This window comes from Gavialis gangeticus, unplaced genomic scaffold, assembly GCF_001723915.1.
Source record: "Gavialis gangeticus isolate Ggan-Ray unplaced genomic scaffold, GavGan_comp1, whole genome shotgun sequence".
In the NCBI taxonomy this organism is placed as follows: Eukaryota; Metazoa; Chordata; order Crocodylia; family Gavialidae; genus Gavialis; species Gavialis gangeticus.
The window spans coordinates 2,034,337-2,054,082 of record NW_017729033.1 but is presented as its reverse complement, the minus strand read 5'-3'; the positions used below and the strand labels follow the sequence as shown (position 1 = coordinate 2,054,082).

The following is a 19,746-nucleotide window of genomic DNA, read 5'->3' as shown; positions in this document are numbered from 1 at the left end:
CTTTTAAAAACTAGGAGATTTAAGCAGACAATGCAGAGTTCTTTCATTTGCTTTCTGGGCTTTAAGTGTTTTGGTCTGACATTTTTCAAGACTGTATTTGCAACCATAAGGCCTAGGAACATGCTCATTTTTGGAAGCTGAGACTCTCACAGAATCACTTGACTGCAGGATAAAAAAAACTTCTCTGTGGAGGTGCATCTGTGTAACCCACACTGTCTTCCAAATCACACACAGTATCGTGCTCCAAAGTGCATTATAAAGTAGGATGCTCTTCTAAATCTACTTAACAGTGACCATTAAAAATGCTGAGTGGGAAAAGGTTTGGGCTGTTTCCTCTTGTGCTTCTTCATGATGGTTTGAAGAGTTTGCTTGTGTTTTTAATCCTCGTTTTGCTTGTGTTACACACTTGTTCTTTTTCTATCCTGAAAGCCTATGAAGGCCAGGAGAACTAGTAGAGTTATGATATATATCCTCCCCCCCGCCGCCCAAGTGCTTCATAGGTTTTGTAGTTAAACCAGTGTAAAAAAAGATTAGATTTGTAAATAATTCACTTGAAAAATCCCTTTCTCTGCCAATTACTTGGCTTTCAATCAGAAGTGATGTCATAATTCTTAAGCCAGGGGCTTTTGCTCTCTCCATCTTTCATGTCCCCAGCTGTAAAATAAGGTAATGATCATTCACCTCCCTTTTTACTTGAGAAATAATGGTAAAGAAGAGTTGGTGTCTAAGTGCTATGTGGAATTGATGTTCTGTTGCCAAATTTTGTCAGACCTTGCCTCATTGTCATAGGCTTGTGAGAATCCAGCTTGCTTCTGCTCCCGAAGTCTCTCTCGTGCTCGCACGCGCAGCAAACAAGTTGTTAGACCAAGCCTTTAAAACTTTGCATTAAAATGCAAATTTATATTTGAGCTGTAATATTTGAGCCTTGCCTGCTGTACAAAAAATTGCAATACTTCTTCCAAAGAGATATGACTGCTGGGACCCTGTCGATCGATGGATGCCTTTTGCACTGTCTGGACAGTGAATGATTTTAACATGAGACGCCCAATTCTGCAAAAGTCACTAGGTGCTTTTTTGTGAAATTCTTGGGGGTTTCCTGGTAACTTTTTTTTTTTTTTTTGGACTAAAACCAAAAATGTGAAAACCTCTTGAATCCTGAAATACATGGCTGAAATTGGAAATGTTTCTATTCATCTCCCCTTCCACAGGGACATACAGGAGCTGTAATGTGGCTCCCCCCCACCTGTCTCCACTCCCCAACTGGGTCTTCCCTGACTCGACCTCGGCCACGGGCTCCTTCACATCGCGGCTTTCCCACCACCGTGAAATGAGACCTCAGTTCATCATGGGAAATATAAATATAATCCCTGCCCAGAAATCATATAGCACCTGAACTATAAGTCCCAGGAGGCATCATTGCAGCTTTTAGCAACTGATTTCCACTCCTCTCCTTTTTCAAAATAGGAGGAAATGGACAAAAACTATGCCATTTTTTAAATTTTTTTTTTTTTTTATCACAGAAAAGCCCATTTTCTGACCCGTTCGATTTTCTTAGTACTCAACTCTGCTGCTCCTAATTTTTCTTTGCTATCCTAGCAGCCGGATAGCAAAGAAAGATCCCTCTCTACTGGATCTTCCTCTCCAAGGTCATTCCTGGCCTGTTACTGCTCTCGGGACAGCTGATTTATGTCCTCATTAGTCATTTCTGAATGGATACATTTCCTTCTCTAGGTTAAAAAGAGCCTTGGGAACACCTTGGTTTGCCTCGCTTCCCCAGGATCCTTGGTGTTATCTCAGTTCGTTCTTAAACATGGACGTGGTGCAATGGCTCAAAGCAAACCAAGGAAATTCAGATAGGTGTTCATATAGCAACGCGCTATAACGAGGCAGCACGCTATAATGTGACGTTGGCGTCACGGTTTCTGCCAATGGACGCTACAGCGCTGTAGTGTGTCACTGAGGCACTGTGGCCTCAGGGTAGAAAAAGCAGCAGATTTGCCATGCAGGCAGGAAGGTTTTCCGTTTTGCTTCCCTGAGCCGCCGGGGGCATGGCCCTCCGAACCCCGCGCCCTGTGGTTCCCAAAATGGGGGTTGCCACCCAAATGGGGGTCGCAGCATCAGCAGGTGGAGTCACGGGGTGGGAAACTGTGGGTTGGAAGTGCAGTGCTCTGCTGAGGAAATGGGGTCATGTTGAGGAAATGGGGCCATAAGTGGGGTCATACTGAGGAAATGGGGTCATGTTGAGGAAACAGGGCCACAAATGGGGTCATGTGGAGGAAATGGGGTCATAAATGGAGCCATACTGAGGGAACTGAGCCATAAATCTGGTCATGCTGAGGAAATGGGGCTATAAATGGGGTCATACTGAAGAAATGGGAATGTAAATGAGGCCATGTTGAGGAAATGGGGACACAATTGGGGTCATGTTGAGGAAATGGGAACATAAATGGGGCCACGCTGAGGACAAGTTTGGGAAGCACTGCCCTAGCCACCTCCTCAGCCTGAGGGGAGAAACTACATCCCCCACAATGCCCTCGCCTCCCTGCCTACATGTCCCACAATGCATCACTGCCCCATAGGCGCCTCCCGCCCCGGGACTTGATTTCCCAGCATCCCTTTCCCCCAGGTTCCATTTTCCCCTCCTCCTTCCCTCGCCCCGCCACCGCCACCGCTGGGGGAACTACACATCCCAAGATGCCTCGCTGGTCGGCGGCGCTAGGACTCCATCCCCCAGCATGCCCCGCCGCGGCTGCGGTTGGCCGCGGCCAATAGGAACGTCGCACGGGAACGGGCGGGGCGGGGTCGGACCGGGCGGCGGGGGAGGCCGTTTAAAGTGGCGCTCGCGGCGCGAGGGGGATGGCGGAGCTGTCGGACTACCCTCCCTTCCAGCTGGGGAAGCCCCGCTTCGAGCAGGTAGCGCGGCCGGGGGGGAGGAGAGGGAGCTACCCGGGACAGCCCCCCACCTCCGCCCTGGGGGGACGTGGTGTCACCCCCACTGTGGGGAGCCCCCCCGCTCTGTCAGTCCCGATTGGTGGGGTTCGCCCGCGCTCATTGGCTCCCCGCAGTGTCAATCATTGCGGTTGCTCTGGAGGCGGCTGGGGATTGGTGCTGCGCCCCCCTAGGGGTGGGCGCGTGCGGGCAGCGGGCATCTCTCCAAGCCCTAGGGGTGGGTGTCTGGAGGAGCCCTGGGGAATCCGCCTCTACTTGCCTCCCCGGGTCTGGGAAATGGGTGCAACCTTGTTTCCCATGCACTTTGCATCTTGCTCCATAGGACAATCCAGCCTTTACTAGCCCCATTCCCATGGTGGAGCAGTGTTGCAGCGGGGTGGGGGTGCTCTCCCTGTCCTGTTTTGAGTCCCCCGGTACATGGGTAGGAGCGGTGGCAGCACATGGAGGGAAGCAGTTCTTCCCCTCTATTCGGCACTGGGGAGGACACATCTGGAGTCCTGCATCTGCTACCAAAAGGATGTGGACACACTGGAGAATTTGCAATAAAAATGGTTGTGGGGCTGGGGGACATGAGTTGTGAGGCGAGGCCAAGGGGAATGGGCTGATTGCGTCTGCAGAAGAGAAGACCAAGGGGGATTGAATAGCAGCCTTCACCTCCCTGCAGGGGGGTTCAAAGAGGATGGAGGTGGACTGGTCTCCGTGGTGGATGACAGGACAAGGAGCAATGGGCTCAAGCTGCAGCAAGGGAAGTTGAGGTTGGATATTAGGAAAAACTTTCTCACTAGGAGGGTGGTGAAACACCGGAGAGGCGGTGGACTCTCTGTCCTTGGAGGTGTGTAAGCCCTGGGTAGGCAAAGCCTTGACTGGGATGATACAGTTGAGGCTGGTCCTGCTTGGAGTAGGGGTTGGACTAGATGTGACCTCCTGAGGTCCCTTCCAGCCCTTAGTCTCATCCTGTGCTCTTTGTTGGATGCAGTCCTTTCTCCGCTGCTTGTACTTTTGTGATCAAGACAGCTTGGTAAATCACAGAGAGAACAAGTTTGAAATGTACATGACTTTTCCATCCCATTTTCTAGTTGGAAACAGACATCAGATGACTTTATTTATTTATTTTTTTGGAAAGCAGAAAAGCAGGAGTACTTATTTTATTGAAGAAGAAACACTTCCAGAAGGAGCAAATGTTGGCACAATTCTTTTAAGCCCAAACCCAAATATAAGTCTTAAAGTGTCAGGAAAGGAGTTTTACCCCGTGGTCAGATTGGCGCAGACTGGGGAGGGGGTTGCCTTCCTCTGCAGTGCGGGGCATGGTCTTCCACCCGGGACCTCTTGAGCGTATATTAATAACATTTTGTAGAAGCAAAGGTGGCTGCTGTGGTTCCCCTGTTTTACCTGTGGTGGGTTCGGGTGTGAGGTCTGTGTTGTGCTGGGGTTGATTTATGTAGAGTTTAGATGATGGATTTGTATGGGATGGTTTGGACAGGTGATCCTGCCTCAGGCAGGGTTGGACTAAATGTAACCCCTGGACATCCCTTCCAGCCCCCACGTCTCCATGTTTCTATGCTGATTTTACTAGAATAGAGCTGAGTTTTTCTTCCCTTTGACTTTGAAACAAATGAGCTTGTTTTTCCACCAAATGCCTGGGCGGCCTTGTACAGTTCTGTTTGTTCTCTTTTCAAAATGGTTTTGGGTTGAAATTCAGCACAAAGGTGCAGTTGGCTGTGTAAGTGTCTGATTTGTAAATTTCTAGGGAATACACCTGCCCTGATGCCTAAGAACAGCCAGGCTGGACCAGAGCAGAAGCTCATCTTGCTCTGTCCTGTTTCTGACCTTGGCAAGTTGGAGATGCTTTAGAGGACAAGTATAAGGAAATGAGGCAGAAAGATCTGCCTGTCAGACCCTTAGTAAATCCTCTCTCTAAGTTTAATGGCCCCCAGTAAACCTATTCTCCATATATTTGTGTAATCCCTTTTTTTGAGCCCAGTTATGATTTTGGCCTCAAATCATCCTGTGGCAGTGAGTTCCACCTGTTCACTATGCACGGTGTAAGACAGTGATGGTTGCAGTAGGCAGGGACTAGTGTAAATAGGGTGGGGTTTCCCCCCCTGCCCCCCAGTCCAGAGCTGGGCTAGAAAGCCCTGTGATAAAAGATGCCAACAGTCTGACCTTAGCCCAGGAGCTGCTTTAGTGCAAGCGCGGGGAGGTTTCTGTGGGAGACTGAGGAGGACCAGCCCCTGGTCTGGTGAAAGCTGGATGATTTTCTTTTCCTGGATCTCTTCCAGGCTGGGTGGGGAGGATTTTTACCCTCGCCCATCATAAAACCTGTAACTGCTTTGAGGGAGCTGTTCTGGTTCACTGCCTGAAATGGCCACTTAACTATCTAATTGTTTGTTTGCATGATCTCTGTTCTGCCTTGTCAGGTAAAGGATTTATGTCTATAAAAGCTCTGTTGATAACCATATGTTGGCTATCCTGATACTGCTTCAGCATGAACGTGGGAGAGGGACATGCGGAGCATTCAGGAGTTTGCAGAAGCATATTGCATGTTGCAGTGCAGGCAGCAGGCCCCTCCATTTCAAATTTTCCCTTCTGATGGGTGCTAGGTAGGTAGGAAAGTCTGATGCTGACAGAGATGGTGGCCTACGTGAAATACGGAGGCAAAGAAAGCCAATGTTAATTTTGGAGCTGGGAGGGTTGAGTTGCATTCACAGCTCTGCCATTTTGCTCCTGCAGAGAGACGGGTGGATTTTGTTCTTTGGAGTCTCCTCCGGTTCCTGGGTAATATTTGGCCTACAAAAACTTTCTTAAGTCTCATACAAATCCAAGAAAAGATCACCCACAAGATTTCTTTCTTCCCTCCTAGACCATCACAGCAACATCCCCTCAATTGCTGTACCGTAGACATTTCTTCTTTGGTAACTGTAACCATAAATGTTTTATTCTCTGGAGCAGTCAGGATCTTGTGATAGAGGTGATACCCTTTATTATTTGAAGCATGCTCCAGCAGTTGCTAGTTTTGTTTTAACAAGCCAACCAAGAGTTAATGACAAGTCTTGCCTATTCCTTTGACTTATCTGTCTCTGCTCCCCTCTCCTCCTAGCTCATTGGGAACTTGTCACTAAGGCCATAAGGCTTCCAGAGACTTTTTTTTTGCTCTCCCATTTTTAATCTGGACAGGATCGCAGTGTGACAGCAAAGTTGCCAACCAGTTGTCTTGCTAATTGCAGATCTCAGCTGCCCTGGACTGGGTTTTGGTTTTGGGTATTTCGTGATATCATGCAAAGTTCAGTTGTTTGATGGCCACCTGCTACCAGAATCTGAGAAGCAAACTTACCTTGCTGTTCCCTGCTTTGTTTCCCAAAGGAAGGGCAGGATGATCCCAGGACAGGGAGGAAGAGGGGTTGGACAGGGAGGCAGGGGGCCCAGGGAGCTACAGCAAGAACTCGCGTGCAGCAAACGGCGTTTCCGCTGTGCCAAGAACCTGCTTGTCTGAATAAACAGCGGGATGTTCAGGCTGACCAGAAAGGCTCTTTAATGCGGGGAAAAGGAGGAGACACTCCCCAGTCTCCCTCGTAGACACCACAGATGATACCAGGCACACTTGGCAGGCCGTCAGGCACAGAACCAGGCGCATTCTGCTCATTAAGGAGTGATTGTCATTTGTAGCGATGTTTAGCAAAGGATTCAGAAGTGGGTATGGCAGGATGTTAACGATCACGTACGCACTTTAGCAGAGCTGTCCTCGCCTCCCCAGGGCCTGCTGTGAAAGGAGCTGGGTGGGGTTCAGCCACGTGCCAGTGGACGCATTCCCACGCCAGCAAAAGTTCCCTTGCTGCAGGGCCCTAGGTTAGCAGAAACTGGGCTTGCACTAGGAGTAGAGGTGAACCTCCACCATCCTCCCCTTTCAACCCCGTTCCAAAGTGACTTGATTCTTGTGGTCTTGTGGTCCCTGGTATATCTGCTAACCAGTGGCACATGCCTAAGGGGAGGGCACTTGGGTGATGCCCAAGACTGCATGTGCAGAGGGTGTACTCACACTCGAGCAGAGCTGGGGGCTTGGTGGAGATGGACCCTCTGCATGTGAGCGTGGATAATGTGCCAATGCTTTACCCACTTTGTCAGGTAGCCCTGCAGATCTAGGTGAGATGGCAGTTAAAAATCCTAGTGAGAGCATCCACTTACCAACAGTGGGAAATGCTGTTCTTTAAATTCCCTCTCGGTTCCCTGGTCCTACCCAAAAGGATGGTTTTGTGCTATGTTTGATGTGGGTTAAGAGTTCCTTGGTGCAGGGGCCTGTTTGGGAAGGGACGTATATAAAGCCACAGGGATCATTATGGTCACATAATATTGCCTGAGATCTACACTAAAAACCTACTTCTTTCTGGTGACATTGTTCTGTCTCTTCATAGAGATGCTGGCTAGCAACAAACTTGTGGCCATTTTAAGTGGAAATTTGAATAAAGCAAGAGATACAGTTGAGCTATATTAAGAATCTGTGTCCTTGAGGTAAAACCCAAGGAAAGACTGCCTGCTAGGCAAAAAACCCTTCAAGTGACGATCTTGCACTTACCGGGGAGTGGTTCATGGGAGATGAGCTGGTTTTCAGCTCCCTGTTCTTTCTCGGAGCTTGGGGAAGGTTGTTGAACACAATTTAGCATAGCTGACTGCAGCCCGCCAGGCCCATCTGTACCATTGCAAGTAATGAAGCATCCCCCTTTTTCTCCCCACTTGCTTTTCCAATTCACCTGTTTTACTGGGATCGTGAACTCTGCCAAGTTTCCTTGCTGGGATTTGTTCGCTGCCTTCAGATCTAGGTTATGTGGCCTCTTGGGCAAAAGTGGCCTGCTTCTGAGGTAAATGAAGCCAGAAGGAAGTTAATCATCAGAAGAAGCAACTCTACAGGATATAGTAAAATCTCCCAGCAATTATAGACCCGCAGTGAATGGAAGTCCTCTTGAAAGCCCCATCAGGGGGACAAGAGCCAGGGGAGAGGTTCAATGGATCTCCCCCAAATGCCTGAAAGCTTGCACAGAAGAATGTTTTCCAACTATTTGAGTTGGTCTAAGGACATGAGCAGACAAGGTTCTTTGGGTAAATCTGATATCTTTTATTAGACCAACTCAAATAGCTGGAAAAAATTCTTCTTTGCAAGCTTTCGTGCATTTGGGGGAGATGCATTCACCCTCTCCCCTGGCCCTTCTTCTTCAGGAGGGCTGAAGCACAGTGGCTGTAGTACTCAAGGGGGTAGGCAGGAGGGCTGCTCCGCATTTTCAGAGCTCAAGCTCTCCCCACTTAGGGAGAGATTGAGAAGAAGCTGATTTTTAGACAGCCTTCTCCCTGTCCAAAGCTGGTGGTAGTGCTGGGAGGAGTGGGCTGCACCTGAGTGCTTGGGACAACAAATGAGACAACGGAAGGGCTGTGCATCAAAGGTTTACAGCTTGGGATTGGAGTGGGACCCTAAACATAGGACCTCAACAGCACCCACAGGAAGTGCTGGACCTGCCTCACTGGGGGCAGACAAGCTTCTCCTCGTTCATGCGGTTTCTCAGTCTTTATTCCTTGCAAAGGCAGCTCATTGTCCCTGTCTGAAGACAAGCGATGTGTGCAGCCAGGCTCCAGATCGGGCGCAGATTGTTTGCCAGCCAGGAGCACTTTGCCCCATAAAATACTTCATTAAATTTTAAAGCCAGTGTGAAAGTCCAGTTCCCACTCAAGGCCTCCAAGATCAAAGCTTTCTGCTGTAAATGTATGCGGCAAATAAGGCTCCTCCTCTTCCACAGTTGTTATGGGGCCAATGGGGAGAAGATCCTTCTTGTATTGTTTTGTTTTTTTAAAACCTGTACCACAAATTATATGTGGCTTCTGAATTGCTTTGCTTTATATATGCACCTGAGTTTCTATCCTAAAACCATTTTCAAATGTACTTCAACCCTGAGTGTAGCAAAAGCGCCTGTCTGCTGTGTGTGTCCATGACCAAAGGGCATTAACCTAGTATCTAAAATCTGTTTAAGGTGAGGCTGGCAGGAGGTCAACAGGCTTCTGCTACTGTCACGTCCAAATGTGGCTCTGAACAAACGCAGCAGACAGGACCTGTGTCTAACCTGGCTCTGTGCTGCTCATGTATTGCTGCTAAAATAAGACTTGTTTGCCTGCTCTCCCTGCTCCAGACCTAGGACTGAGGATGTTGCATGGGGGCAGGGGATGCCCTTGGAGCAGGGGTGGGCAAAATACAGCCCATGGGCTGGATCCAGTAGGGGATCCATGGAGAGAGTCTCCCTGCTAGGTCAGCCCAAATAATTGCCCACCCCTGCCTTGGAAGGTCCTTGCTGCTGTATTTCGGGTCTGAAGTGTATTGACTAGAGCAGAGTGGGTACGGTTTATTTTCTGGCAGCTGCTTGAAGAGTGTCACAGAGCCTGATTCACTCTGACCTTGTTGGACTTCAGTTTACTAGCTTAGTTTTGTGTAGCCAGCCCAGCAGATATTGGATGGTGACACCTTTTTATTGCTGCCAACTTGGGCTGGATTTAAACGAGAGAACTACAGGTCTCAGTCTCCTTGGCAGTAGCTCCTAGACAAGGGGTCTTGGCCAGCCTGAATTCATGAATCACACAGAAATTCAGGGATAGCTGGTGGGGTTGTAAGCCAGGTTAGGGTCACTGAAAGGGGCTGAGAAACACTGTTCTTTGGCCTTGTCTTGTACCAGTTTAGTTAAATTGGTGTGAGCCCATGTATGAATTCTTATTTGAGGTTGGAAGTGGTTTATTTTGTTTTGCTTAAGCCTCTTCAGATTTAAACTTCTCTGAAAGAGGTCTGCTTTAAACTCAAGCCTGTCTACTCAGCCTTCTGCACTGGCTTAATTAATTAAATTGGCTTTTAAATAACACCTTCACGCAGGCTGGTAGAACTGCATGTAGGCAAGCTCTGTCTCCTGTTACTTCTCAGCCGAGCTATCTGGTTCCCCCTGACTCCGCTTACCTACCGAGTCCCAAACCGCCAGCCCACCTTTTTGTTGGTGAGCAGGCGATTGACTTAAAGAGGGTGATAACCAAGTGTTGGAATTGCTCATTTATCCCCTTTCCTTCTCCTTCCCCCCCTAAATTTCCAGAGCCTGCAAGAAGTGTTTTCCTTCTTGTGCTACTTATCTAGAAGCCAGCTGGATCTCGCATGGCCTATAGCACAGTGACTTAATTGAATCGGAGCTGTAATGCACCCCCTCGCTCCCTATGAACCACTGTGCCACGTAGAGGAATTAATATTCCTAGCCACTTTTCAGACCTAAACTCTGCTTGTGGGTTGGTGAGAACAGATACTAAAATAGGCTCAATTTATCACAGCAAAATTGTGTTGTTCGGGTTTTTTTCTTCCAGTGAACTGTTTACTACAACAGCTGCTAAAAGAATAAGATGGGAACCAGACACTGTGTGCCTTTTTCTTCTGGTACCCGAAGAGCACTGAAGGTCAAGCAAATCTATTAGCATTGTGGTTTTTAAACTGCTCCTTGCATAGAGATAAAATTGTGGGCAATTATTTCCTTACTGGAATCTGCAGCAGGCAGAACTTCAGGCCGCTGGAAACGATGTTTGTCAAAGAAGTGTTAGTTAACAACAGTCTGCGGCTGATTGAAACGTGGCACAAGTGTGCGTGGGAGAGTGATTGGAAATGAGAATACAGCAAGCTCCTGGCACTCTGCAGTGGACAGCTCCACAAGACAAAATCACTACCACTGCGTTGGCTTTCTCTCCCACCAAATTGGTAGCCAAATTCTCATGCAGGATCCTGCAGGGCGGCTTCAGACCTCAGCTCCTGCAGGTAGCCAAGGCAGCAAGAGCAAAGAGAAACAGCCCAGGATTGTCCTCCTTTGGTTTTGCTGTGCTGCGGGGAAGAGCTATCTTTGTTCTGCTGTGTGCAAGTGGTGCTATTTACTGCACCCTGGTTGCACTTCAGGAGTTGCTCTGTATTTGCTGGGAGAAAGCAAAAGGCAAAGGGTTGTTCCCTATGTGGTCTTTCATCAGCACCTTGGCATTCAGGCCTGGAACAATGCCTTAAGTTGCTGAGTTATTAGCTACTGAAATTATTGTAGTAGATAGTGGAATTACTGTACTAACTCTTATGCTTTTGGATGGAATAAAAGACCTTTGCATTCCTCTTTCCAGCTGACAGCAGGCTTCTGTGCCTGACTCTGGAGAGAGGCCAGAGAAGGACTGTCCTATTAAAGGGGGCAGAGTGAGAGAGAAACTTGCACAGTCCAGCAGTGGAAGGGCAAAGAAGGAATCGGACGAGTTGGCTGAAAGAGGTTTCCGTAGGTCATCTAGTCTAACCCCCAGCCTAAGGCAGGATCAGCCCTATCCAGACCATCCCAAACAAATCCATCATCTAACCTCTTAGCAAAACTACGTGGTCAGCCCAGGCTGTTTGCCACTAGGGCTTCTTACTGTTGCGAGCGTTTTACAGTGAAGATGCTAAAGTACCAGTGAGTGCATTGGGATAGCTGATCAATCAGTGTTTCTCTTCTGTTAATTCACTGAGTTCCTAGAGGACTAGTCTGCATCTACCAGTGCAACTGCAGTGCAGAAGTCCAGTTCTGCCTGCATCATCTTGAATTCATTCACACCCAAGGCCCATCTGCAGCCACTGATCTCTCCTTTTACAGCATCAGTGTTACACCACTTTGCTGAGCTGAGCCAGACTTGGCAGAGGCAAGTGAAGTGTCCTACACCTGCTGGACACCATGATCCCTTCCGCACCTGTAACCTTGCTAGGGGGTGCTTTGCCTTCTGGGGGCAGAGCTGCTGTATGGATGTCCACAACCACCATCAGCATGTAGGTATGCGCACACTCTAGGGCAGGGTTTGGCAACCTCTTGCTGGCGTGGGCTGTCCTTTTCAACCTAACTGCTGGAGGTTGCTGACCCTTCCTCTAGGACCTTGGACATAGTGCCTGTTTTCCCCCAGGTGGTCTGGGAGCAGAACCAGAGAAGTGGAGGCGCATCCTCACTGTTTAAAAGTGGCATCGGAGCTGGGATGACCAATGCCAAACAGCGTTAGATGCGAGGTGGAGGGCAGGAGAAGAATAAGGGAAAACTTGTTGAAAACCTTTTCTGATTCATTTGGTCTCAACTGGAGTAAACTATGATGTCTTATCCATGACAAAACCTTTTGCAGAGATCAAGTCTGATTGGGTGTTTTGGGGCTCTAATGCATGGCCCATACAGTGAAAAAAAATACTTGTAATTTCTCAATTGGTCTAATAAAAGGTATCATCTCTGAACCAAGAGTTCTAGATTTTTGCATTTTTATTTATTTATATATTTTTTAATTTTTTGGTCCATACAGTCGCGCCCCCTGCGATGCCACACACATGGCATGAGATGCAATTGTGGGATCATGCATTAGATCCCATTGCACCTTATTTTTGATGCAGGGAGCCTGGGGTCCCCCTGCACCAGTTTCCATGGCTCTGAGCCCCGCAGCTGACAGGGCTCCTAGCAGCAACATCATCCTCCCTACTGCTAGCTGTGCAGCTGATGGGACTCCCTGCCACAGGGGAGCAGCTGGCCACGCGTTCAATTAATGGCGTGATAAGAACAAGCTACCAAGTTACTACACGCTTCTTGTTTTATCACACCATTAATTATTTGAACGTTTAGGTGTGTCGCAATTTAAGGCATGATTAACTGGTTAATCACGCCTTAAGTATAACATATAGTCAGGGCCTACAAGATGCAACGCCTTGTTCAGTCATGGCTGAAAATGGTGGCAGAATGGATCCTTCAGTGAACGCAGCAAGTCAGCAGTTCTAAGTGCCAGCATATAATTCGGACCAAATCCTTGTAACCTTACTGACGACTTACCCCTTGCTTTTCATGCAGAAGTTCTGCACTGTGCTTGAAGATGACTTAGATCAGATATGTAATGTCAGTATGTGTTTGCTATGAGTGATGGGGGTATATTTATGGCTGAATAGGCACACTGATTAAAAGTAGGGTGGGAGAGCAAAGTTTAGATCCAAGTAGGAGCTGCCCCAGTACTTGAAGGTCAGGATCTGGTGTCTGATGTGAGCATATTGGTGTAAGCATCCACCCTGGTTTGATTTCACACTTCTTTGCCCAAGAGGCTAAATCGGTGGCATTGGAGCCAGAGGCTGTGCCACTCCTGGAAGGATCTTGCAGGACCCCAGTGAAGAATCACTGGTCTACAGCCTGTAAGACGGTGCTGCTCCCTATTCATGTTTGGAAGGTTCCCTTTGGCCTTGGAGTGTTAGAAATGTAACTTTACTTTTACATGAAAGTTTGCTTTTGGCCCAAACTGAAGACTTTTTACCCCTTGATCTGGCAGAGAAAGCATCCCTGTCACCGGATGTAAAAAGAAGAATTTTCAAGCCCTGCTTTTATTTATTTTATTTTGGTTTATTTTTTGAAAGAAGTATTTTTTTTTTTTTCTGATCACTAACTCTCTCATGTAAGATGCTCCTGGCTTAGTAGTGCCTTCTGTCCACGTGGTTTTTTCCAGCATTAAGGAGTTAAGTTTTACAACAAGCCTGTGTAATAGAGACAAGATTCCTTGTACTGAAACCGAGACAAAGCAACGAAGCGACTTTCTCCGAAACTCAGGACTTCTAACGCCTGTTTCTATCCTCTAATGATCTAACCTGACTGCAACGAGGTTGCTTCTCTGCCTGGAGCTACACTTTATTTGACTGAGAAAAGCTTGTTTTGGTTATTTCAGAGGGAGCCAAGTTTGTGTGTATGAGGGGGAAGTGTTTTTCACCAATTACGACTTCTTCAGATGCTTGATTAACAAAGCTGCTCTTTAAAATCTTGGCCTGGACGTGGGAGTGACTGAAGCTGAATGCTATTGCTTTGAAGAAACTTTAGTTTAGAGGCAGCAGGTGTTTGAATAGCTCACCCTGTACAGGCAGTACGGTACTAGCCTGAGTCTTAACGCAGCATGGAAGTGGGTCATTCAAATTGACATGTCAGCATGCAAACCCAGCCTGTGCCATTCGTCCATCAGGAAAACCTCCTTTCCACAAAGCAGCAGGTGATCCTGTTTGTTGGAGTCCGTGATGAGAGGAGGGACATTCATGAGAACTGGTCTCTGCATTGAGCCTCTGCCCAGGAAAGCAGCATGTTTGCCTTGCCTTTGGCCAGCAAAGACTGGGCAGGATTTCCACCTCCAAAGCTGATGGAAGAGAGTGCAAGTGGTTAGTGTGAAAAAGCATGTGGTCTTAAAGCAACATCATCCATCACTCCCCATGAAAATGTCTTTATGAACTTGGGGGGCAGGTTCTCCACTGCATTGTCCCCTGGCGGTCCCATGAGGAAATGTGGGATTTACGGGAGCTATTTCCATGCCAGAGGTCATGACTCCAAGTGGGGTCCCAGTGCTCAGAAATTCATTGCAGAAGTCAACATTTGCATGCAAAATGAGGTTGTGAGCCTGCATGGATTGGAAATTGTTGGATTAAGATTTGTTGGGGTTGGTGTCGACATGGTTCTTCCAGAAACAGGCTCGTGGGACAGCTCTACCTGCCCCACACCAGTTCTCGGGAGATGCCATGCAGGGTCAGACTGGGAAGGGATGGAGCATAAGCCATCTTTCCTGCCGGCTTTAGGGTTATCAAAGAACCCTAATGAGACATGAGAGTATGCATGTGCTGCAGCCCTTCCCAGCGTAACTGTGCATAATGTGTTTGGGGAAGACTTACTTGCGGGTACCCGGTTGAGAACCATTGAGATAAACTAAAATGGCACAACAGTGGTTCTCAAGCGGGGATGCTGCCTCATTTGAAGCTGGGGAGGGGTGCCCCAAATTAAAAAATTGAAAACCGCTAGCATAGAGGTAACAAATGGAAGGGGGTAGCAGAAGGGGTAACTTGGGTGGGCTAGTTTCAGAGTGAAGGGAACAAATTGGCTGGAAAGGATTCTATGCTCCCTCTAGAAACAAAATTTGAATTCCTTGTAATGTCTTTGTGGCATTACAGTTATTGGAATGATGGCATGTATTGTTTGATATCTGCGTTTAACATGCACAGGAGGGCTGAATTATCCCTTGCCTTGCACCTTATCGTTTATACCTTCACAATGTGGACATACAGTACTGCCGTTCAGTCCTATAGCATTTGCACAGACATAAGATGACTCAGGCTCTGGAGAGATCATGGCCTGGTACTCCTAAAAATCCCCCCACCATTATCTTGTTTAAATCATGCACATTACATTTTGTCTGAATGGCTTTCCTGCTTTTTAAAGCTTTGCTTAACCAACCCAGAAAGAAGAGCAGTGGGAGAAACCCGACAGCAAAATGGTACACGCAGATGAGAGAAAAAGTGACATGACTAATTTCTGTTACATGAGGTTCATTAATGAACAGCTGGGAAGTGTTCAGGTTCTGCAGTGATGAGCGCAGTACAAGAACAACACGTTAAAAATACACTACAATCAAATTAAATTGTAGAGGGAGGGTTGTTTTGTCTTTTCTTTTTTGTTTTAATCACCTAATAGAAAGCTTTGATTTTTATTTCTTTATTTTTTTAATTATCAGTTTCAGTCAGCTTTCCCGATGGTACTTCAGCTGTTGTTTTCTTTTTAAGGAAAGATTTATGTTCTTGCTGATTTGATATAACCCTTCAAAACGCATAGATTTATACCTAAACAGTGCTCTTCCACTAGATTTGGTTCATGTTTTTGTGATCTTGGAGAAGGTGCTATGACCGTATAACTTGTTTAAGGAGTCCTAAGGTAGCATGTTTTCAGACTTACTAAGTTTACACTTCTAGTATGATATGAGAATGATATTGATTATGTGCCAGATCATTTTTTGCTCATAGTTTGCAGAAAGCGTTAGCATGGTAAGTGGGATTTATACACACAGCAGCAGCATATAAAACTATATTTTATTAAACAAAACAAACTTAAATATTTACTGCATTTAAAACATCTTTGATCAAAACATATTTCTTATTTACAATTAAACAATTTATAGAATAGTGGGGTTAATTTTAGTCAGTGAATTAAATGGATTATTTCAGGTTGGCCTGGGAAAACTTTCAGCTTTGCCAACGTGAAAGGGATGGGATCTTAAATTCCGACTTATTTAAAGACCTCAAAAAAGATCCCATCTCCTAGGTTACCTAAGCCATTCTTCAAACTTTTACAACTGGTTGATCTCATCCTCACCCTTGTTTTTATTCAGGCTGAATTTCTGACTCTCAGATTTAGCAAAATAAATGTAAACATTTAAGAAGTTTAAAATAAATATAGGCCTGAGCATAATTTCTTAAATTCAGATTCTTAAAAAAAAAAAATCTTGTTCTAACACAAAAAAAATAAAAAAAATCTTAACTTCTCTTAAAAAAAAAAAAAGATTATTTTTAAATTGTGTATGGTGAGGGGTTTGTTTTTGTTTAAATCAACTTTGCAAAATGCAGGCTCTCAAAGGAGGTGCCAATTTAACGTTGCCTCTGGAGCCTTACTTTGCCTGCCTTGAATATGTATAGATTGCGATAATCCGTTGAATTTCCAGTCCTTCATGAAAAGTATGGAGGGATTAGACTGTTGCTCATTGAAACAGCTATCTGCATTTTCGTAGCAGGGGTAAATTACCCGGTCTTTCCCTGTTCTCATTCTGTAAAACCCTGAACCTTATGGACTGAAACAAAAAAGAAAATTCTGCCTGAAGTGAACACTTGGTGTGGGATGCTTCAGCCCAAGTGACTAAAATTTGGCAAAGTTTTATAGGCAATTGAAAATGGTCCTATAATGGAAACTGTTGCGTGACCTTAACTATAGGCAGTGGCAACAGCGCTGACTTCAGCAGATGAAAACCAAGCTCAGGAAGAATTAGAGTAGTGGTTCTCAACTAGTTTGGAGTTGGGGCACCCCTCCACAACTCCTTTGAATTTGGCAGTACCCACAGTCCAGAGCCACTGTTGTGCTTCCTCTGTTTATCTCCGTGCTTCTCAGCTAGGCTGCTCTGAGTGTCCAGGCACTGTAAAGGGCTGCTTCAGGGTCCCATCTGACCCCCTCGGGTGGACAGCACAAAGGCCAGAGCACAGCCTTTCCTGGTCTTGATGCCACGCACTCCTGCTGGGAACAGAGGGGTACAGGACAGTCCCTATTGCTCAATGCACCTGTTTCCATTTGGGGTCAGACTGAGAGAGGCTGTAGGAAGAGTGCAGGTTGCATGCATGACATTTCAGCTTGGCCAATACAGGACTCACGCTGTGGCACCCCGGATGGGGCTTGCGGCACCCTGTTGAGAACCACGGGACTAGAGCAAATGCTGCTTTCTTCCCTTTTAGATTCCCCTCGTGGGAGGGGGAAAGGGAATGGTTGTTGGTGAGTTCCCCTGTAAAAGCTTTAGCTCTCTGGCTTTTTTCAGTTGTCTGCACTTTCAGCTGAACAAATAGGTTGCCTGTCTGTGCTGGAGGTGCACTTTGGCCTGGATTCAACTAGGTCTTTTAAAGCATTGATGTTGGGACCGCTGCTGAATCATTCAGCACATGCGCACTTCCCAGAGTGTGGCTGACCAGGAACCGGCATTCAAAGTCCATTTGACTCAATAAACTGTGTTTGGGACTATGGTGTTTCTCTGTATAGGAGAGCAGAGCCAGTAGGTGTCCACCTAATTTGGGAGTTAGGGTGCAACAATATGCATAACAAAGTCATGACAGCTTTTCACTGTATTTCCTTCTGGGAATGTTTTGTCCTCATTCCCTACCTTTGCTTTTCTGTTTGTCTTTGTATTGCATGCTCTGCAGAGATTTGTCGGCCTGTATGTCTAGTACCCCTCATGGGGCCCTGATCCCTGCTGGGGCATCTGAGTTCACTAATGGAAACATTTCCTGCTAACGATTCCTGGCCTACTGCTTTTTGAGGAGACCTACTACTCAGTTTAAGTCTTCCTTGCTTTTAAAACCAGCCATTGGCTCACACAAGTATTTTGAGAGCGTATATATGAATAACTACATTGAGTTTTATGCTATAGTTTTGCATTGTGAGATGTTTTCTGGGGGCTTTGCTAGCCACTGGAGTGCAGGAGTTATTGAATCCGGACATTAAAGAGCAAAAAACCCCCAAAAAACGCTGAACATAATTTTAAGGGCGGCTTGTTCATTCAACAGCAGGAGACCTTATCATAATTATCGCACTGATGTTGTGAGAAGCTTTTCTAATCTCAGGATTTTCATCTCTGCAGGTGTTCATGTCATAGTCCCTGTGAGACAGTGTCTTGTCCTGCACGTGCCATATTTGGCCTTTGAGTAGGTGGTCAGCATGCATTTTTATTGGATGTCCCATTCAAGAGCCTAAGGACAAACATGAACAAACTATCCAATTCCACCCACCTTTTTCACACACATTAAGACTGCTTAATTCCTGTTCTTCCTACTGCTCATGTTGGCTAGCACAGTGGGACCCTGTTTTTGTTGGTCTCTTGGCAGTCCTGTAATACACACAAAAATACAGGGGTATCTTCCTTCCAACACATGTACTGTTCTCTTCCTCACCCTTCACATCAATTAGGAAACCATTTGCTTTTATTAATGTGTTCAGATCTTAGTGTTTGGTATGGAGGTGTGCCCTAGAAGCTACAGGTTTCCATGTAGAATATGGCTGGATAACTGTGTCCCAACCGAGCACTGCATTTTCAAGACTTGTAGTCTCTAAAGAGAATGGTGCTGCATGCACTGTTACGATTTTTGATTTCTAGCAATGTGCCAAAATGGTACTTGGTTAAATAGTTTTGTACACCCTGACCAGCTTTAGTGAAACCTGCAGCCCTGTAAAACCTTTTTAGTACTTTCTGTATTTGCTTGCCTACCACATGCACTGTTTCCCCAAAAGTCAGCTGTCCAAAACTGGAATGCATGCCTGAAGTGGAAAGGCTGATCTCTTTTTCTTTGCTGGAATAGAAAAGCATGGAGACACTGCTCTCTAATGGCTTTCGGCATGCCTGCTGCTTTGTTCCTGGTGCTTGCTGGGCCAGAGAGGAGTTTAGTTAAGCTGCTAAGGATATGACAGTAGCTTTTTTTATCTCGGTCACCTGAAAGCTAAAAATGAGAGAACTTGAATTAACTTCACCTGTAGTGTGCACTTTGTTCGGTGTGGTCAAGACTGGGCGCATCTACACATTCATTAATGCTCCGTAATTACAGCGCATTAAATTTAGTACCTGTAATAAATGCGCGATAATCAGCACTACTGCGCATTAGCACAGATGAATGCTTTTTGTGTGATGCTTAATGCCCATTGGACTAATCTACTGCACATTAGTGTGGTTTTTGCCAGCCACGCTAACATGCAGTAGAATTAATCCAGTGGGCATTGCGCATCTCTTGTAGATGCACCCTCTGTCTTGTTTCCTGGTTCTAGTATGTCAGCATAACGCTTGTCTTTTTAAATACCAATCCTGCAAGTCCATTCACATGCAGTCCCTTGCAGATTGGTGCCTTCTAGTTTCAAGCTCTTTAAGGGACAAGTTGGAGAAAAAGAAACCTGAGAAGAGATCTGCATTAGGTTTGGAGAAAACTTGCTTGCTGGAATTCACCATCCAGCGTAGGGTGTCAAGGGCCCGCAGCAAGGCGGTAGCCCTAGACTTCAGGAGGGCCAACTTCATTGAGATGAGGAGATTAGTGGGAGAGGCACTGGGGTCCTTGAGGGCAGAGGAACTCAGTGTCCAAGACGAGTGGTCGTTCCTTAAGGAAACGATACTCAGGGCCCAAGGGGTGTCCATCCCGACAAGAAGCAAGGGGGGCAGGAGTGTCCGAAAGCCCCCCTGGCTCACCAAGGGCGTCCGGGA

At 46.6% G+C, this 19,746-nt stretch overlaps 1 protein-coding gene across 3 annotated transcripts in view; it reads left to right on the top strand.

Moving 5' to 3' along the window:
• Positions 1–2,809: 2,809 nt before the first annotated feature.
• SFXN5 (sideroflexin 5) overlaps positions 2,810–19,746 on the top strand; it is a 270,380-nt gene continuing 253,443 nt past the window's right edge. For all 3 annotated transcript variants that reach the window (XM_019526158.1, XM_019526156.1, XM_019526157.1), the window contains exon 1: positions 2,810–2,913. In XM_019526158.1, coding sequence (XP_019381703.1) covers positions 2,857–2,913 — 57 coding nt within the window. In that variant the 5' untranslated portion in view covers positions 2,810–2,856. The remainder of the gene's footprint in view (positions 2,914–19,746) is intronic.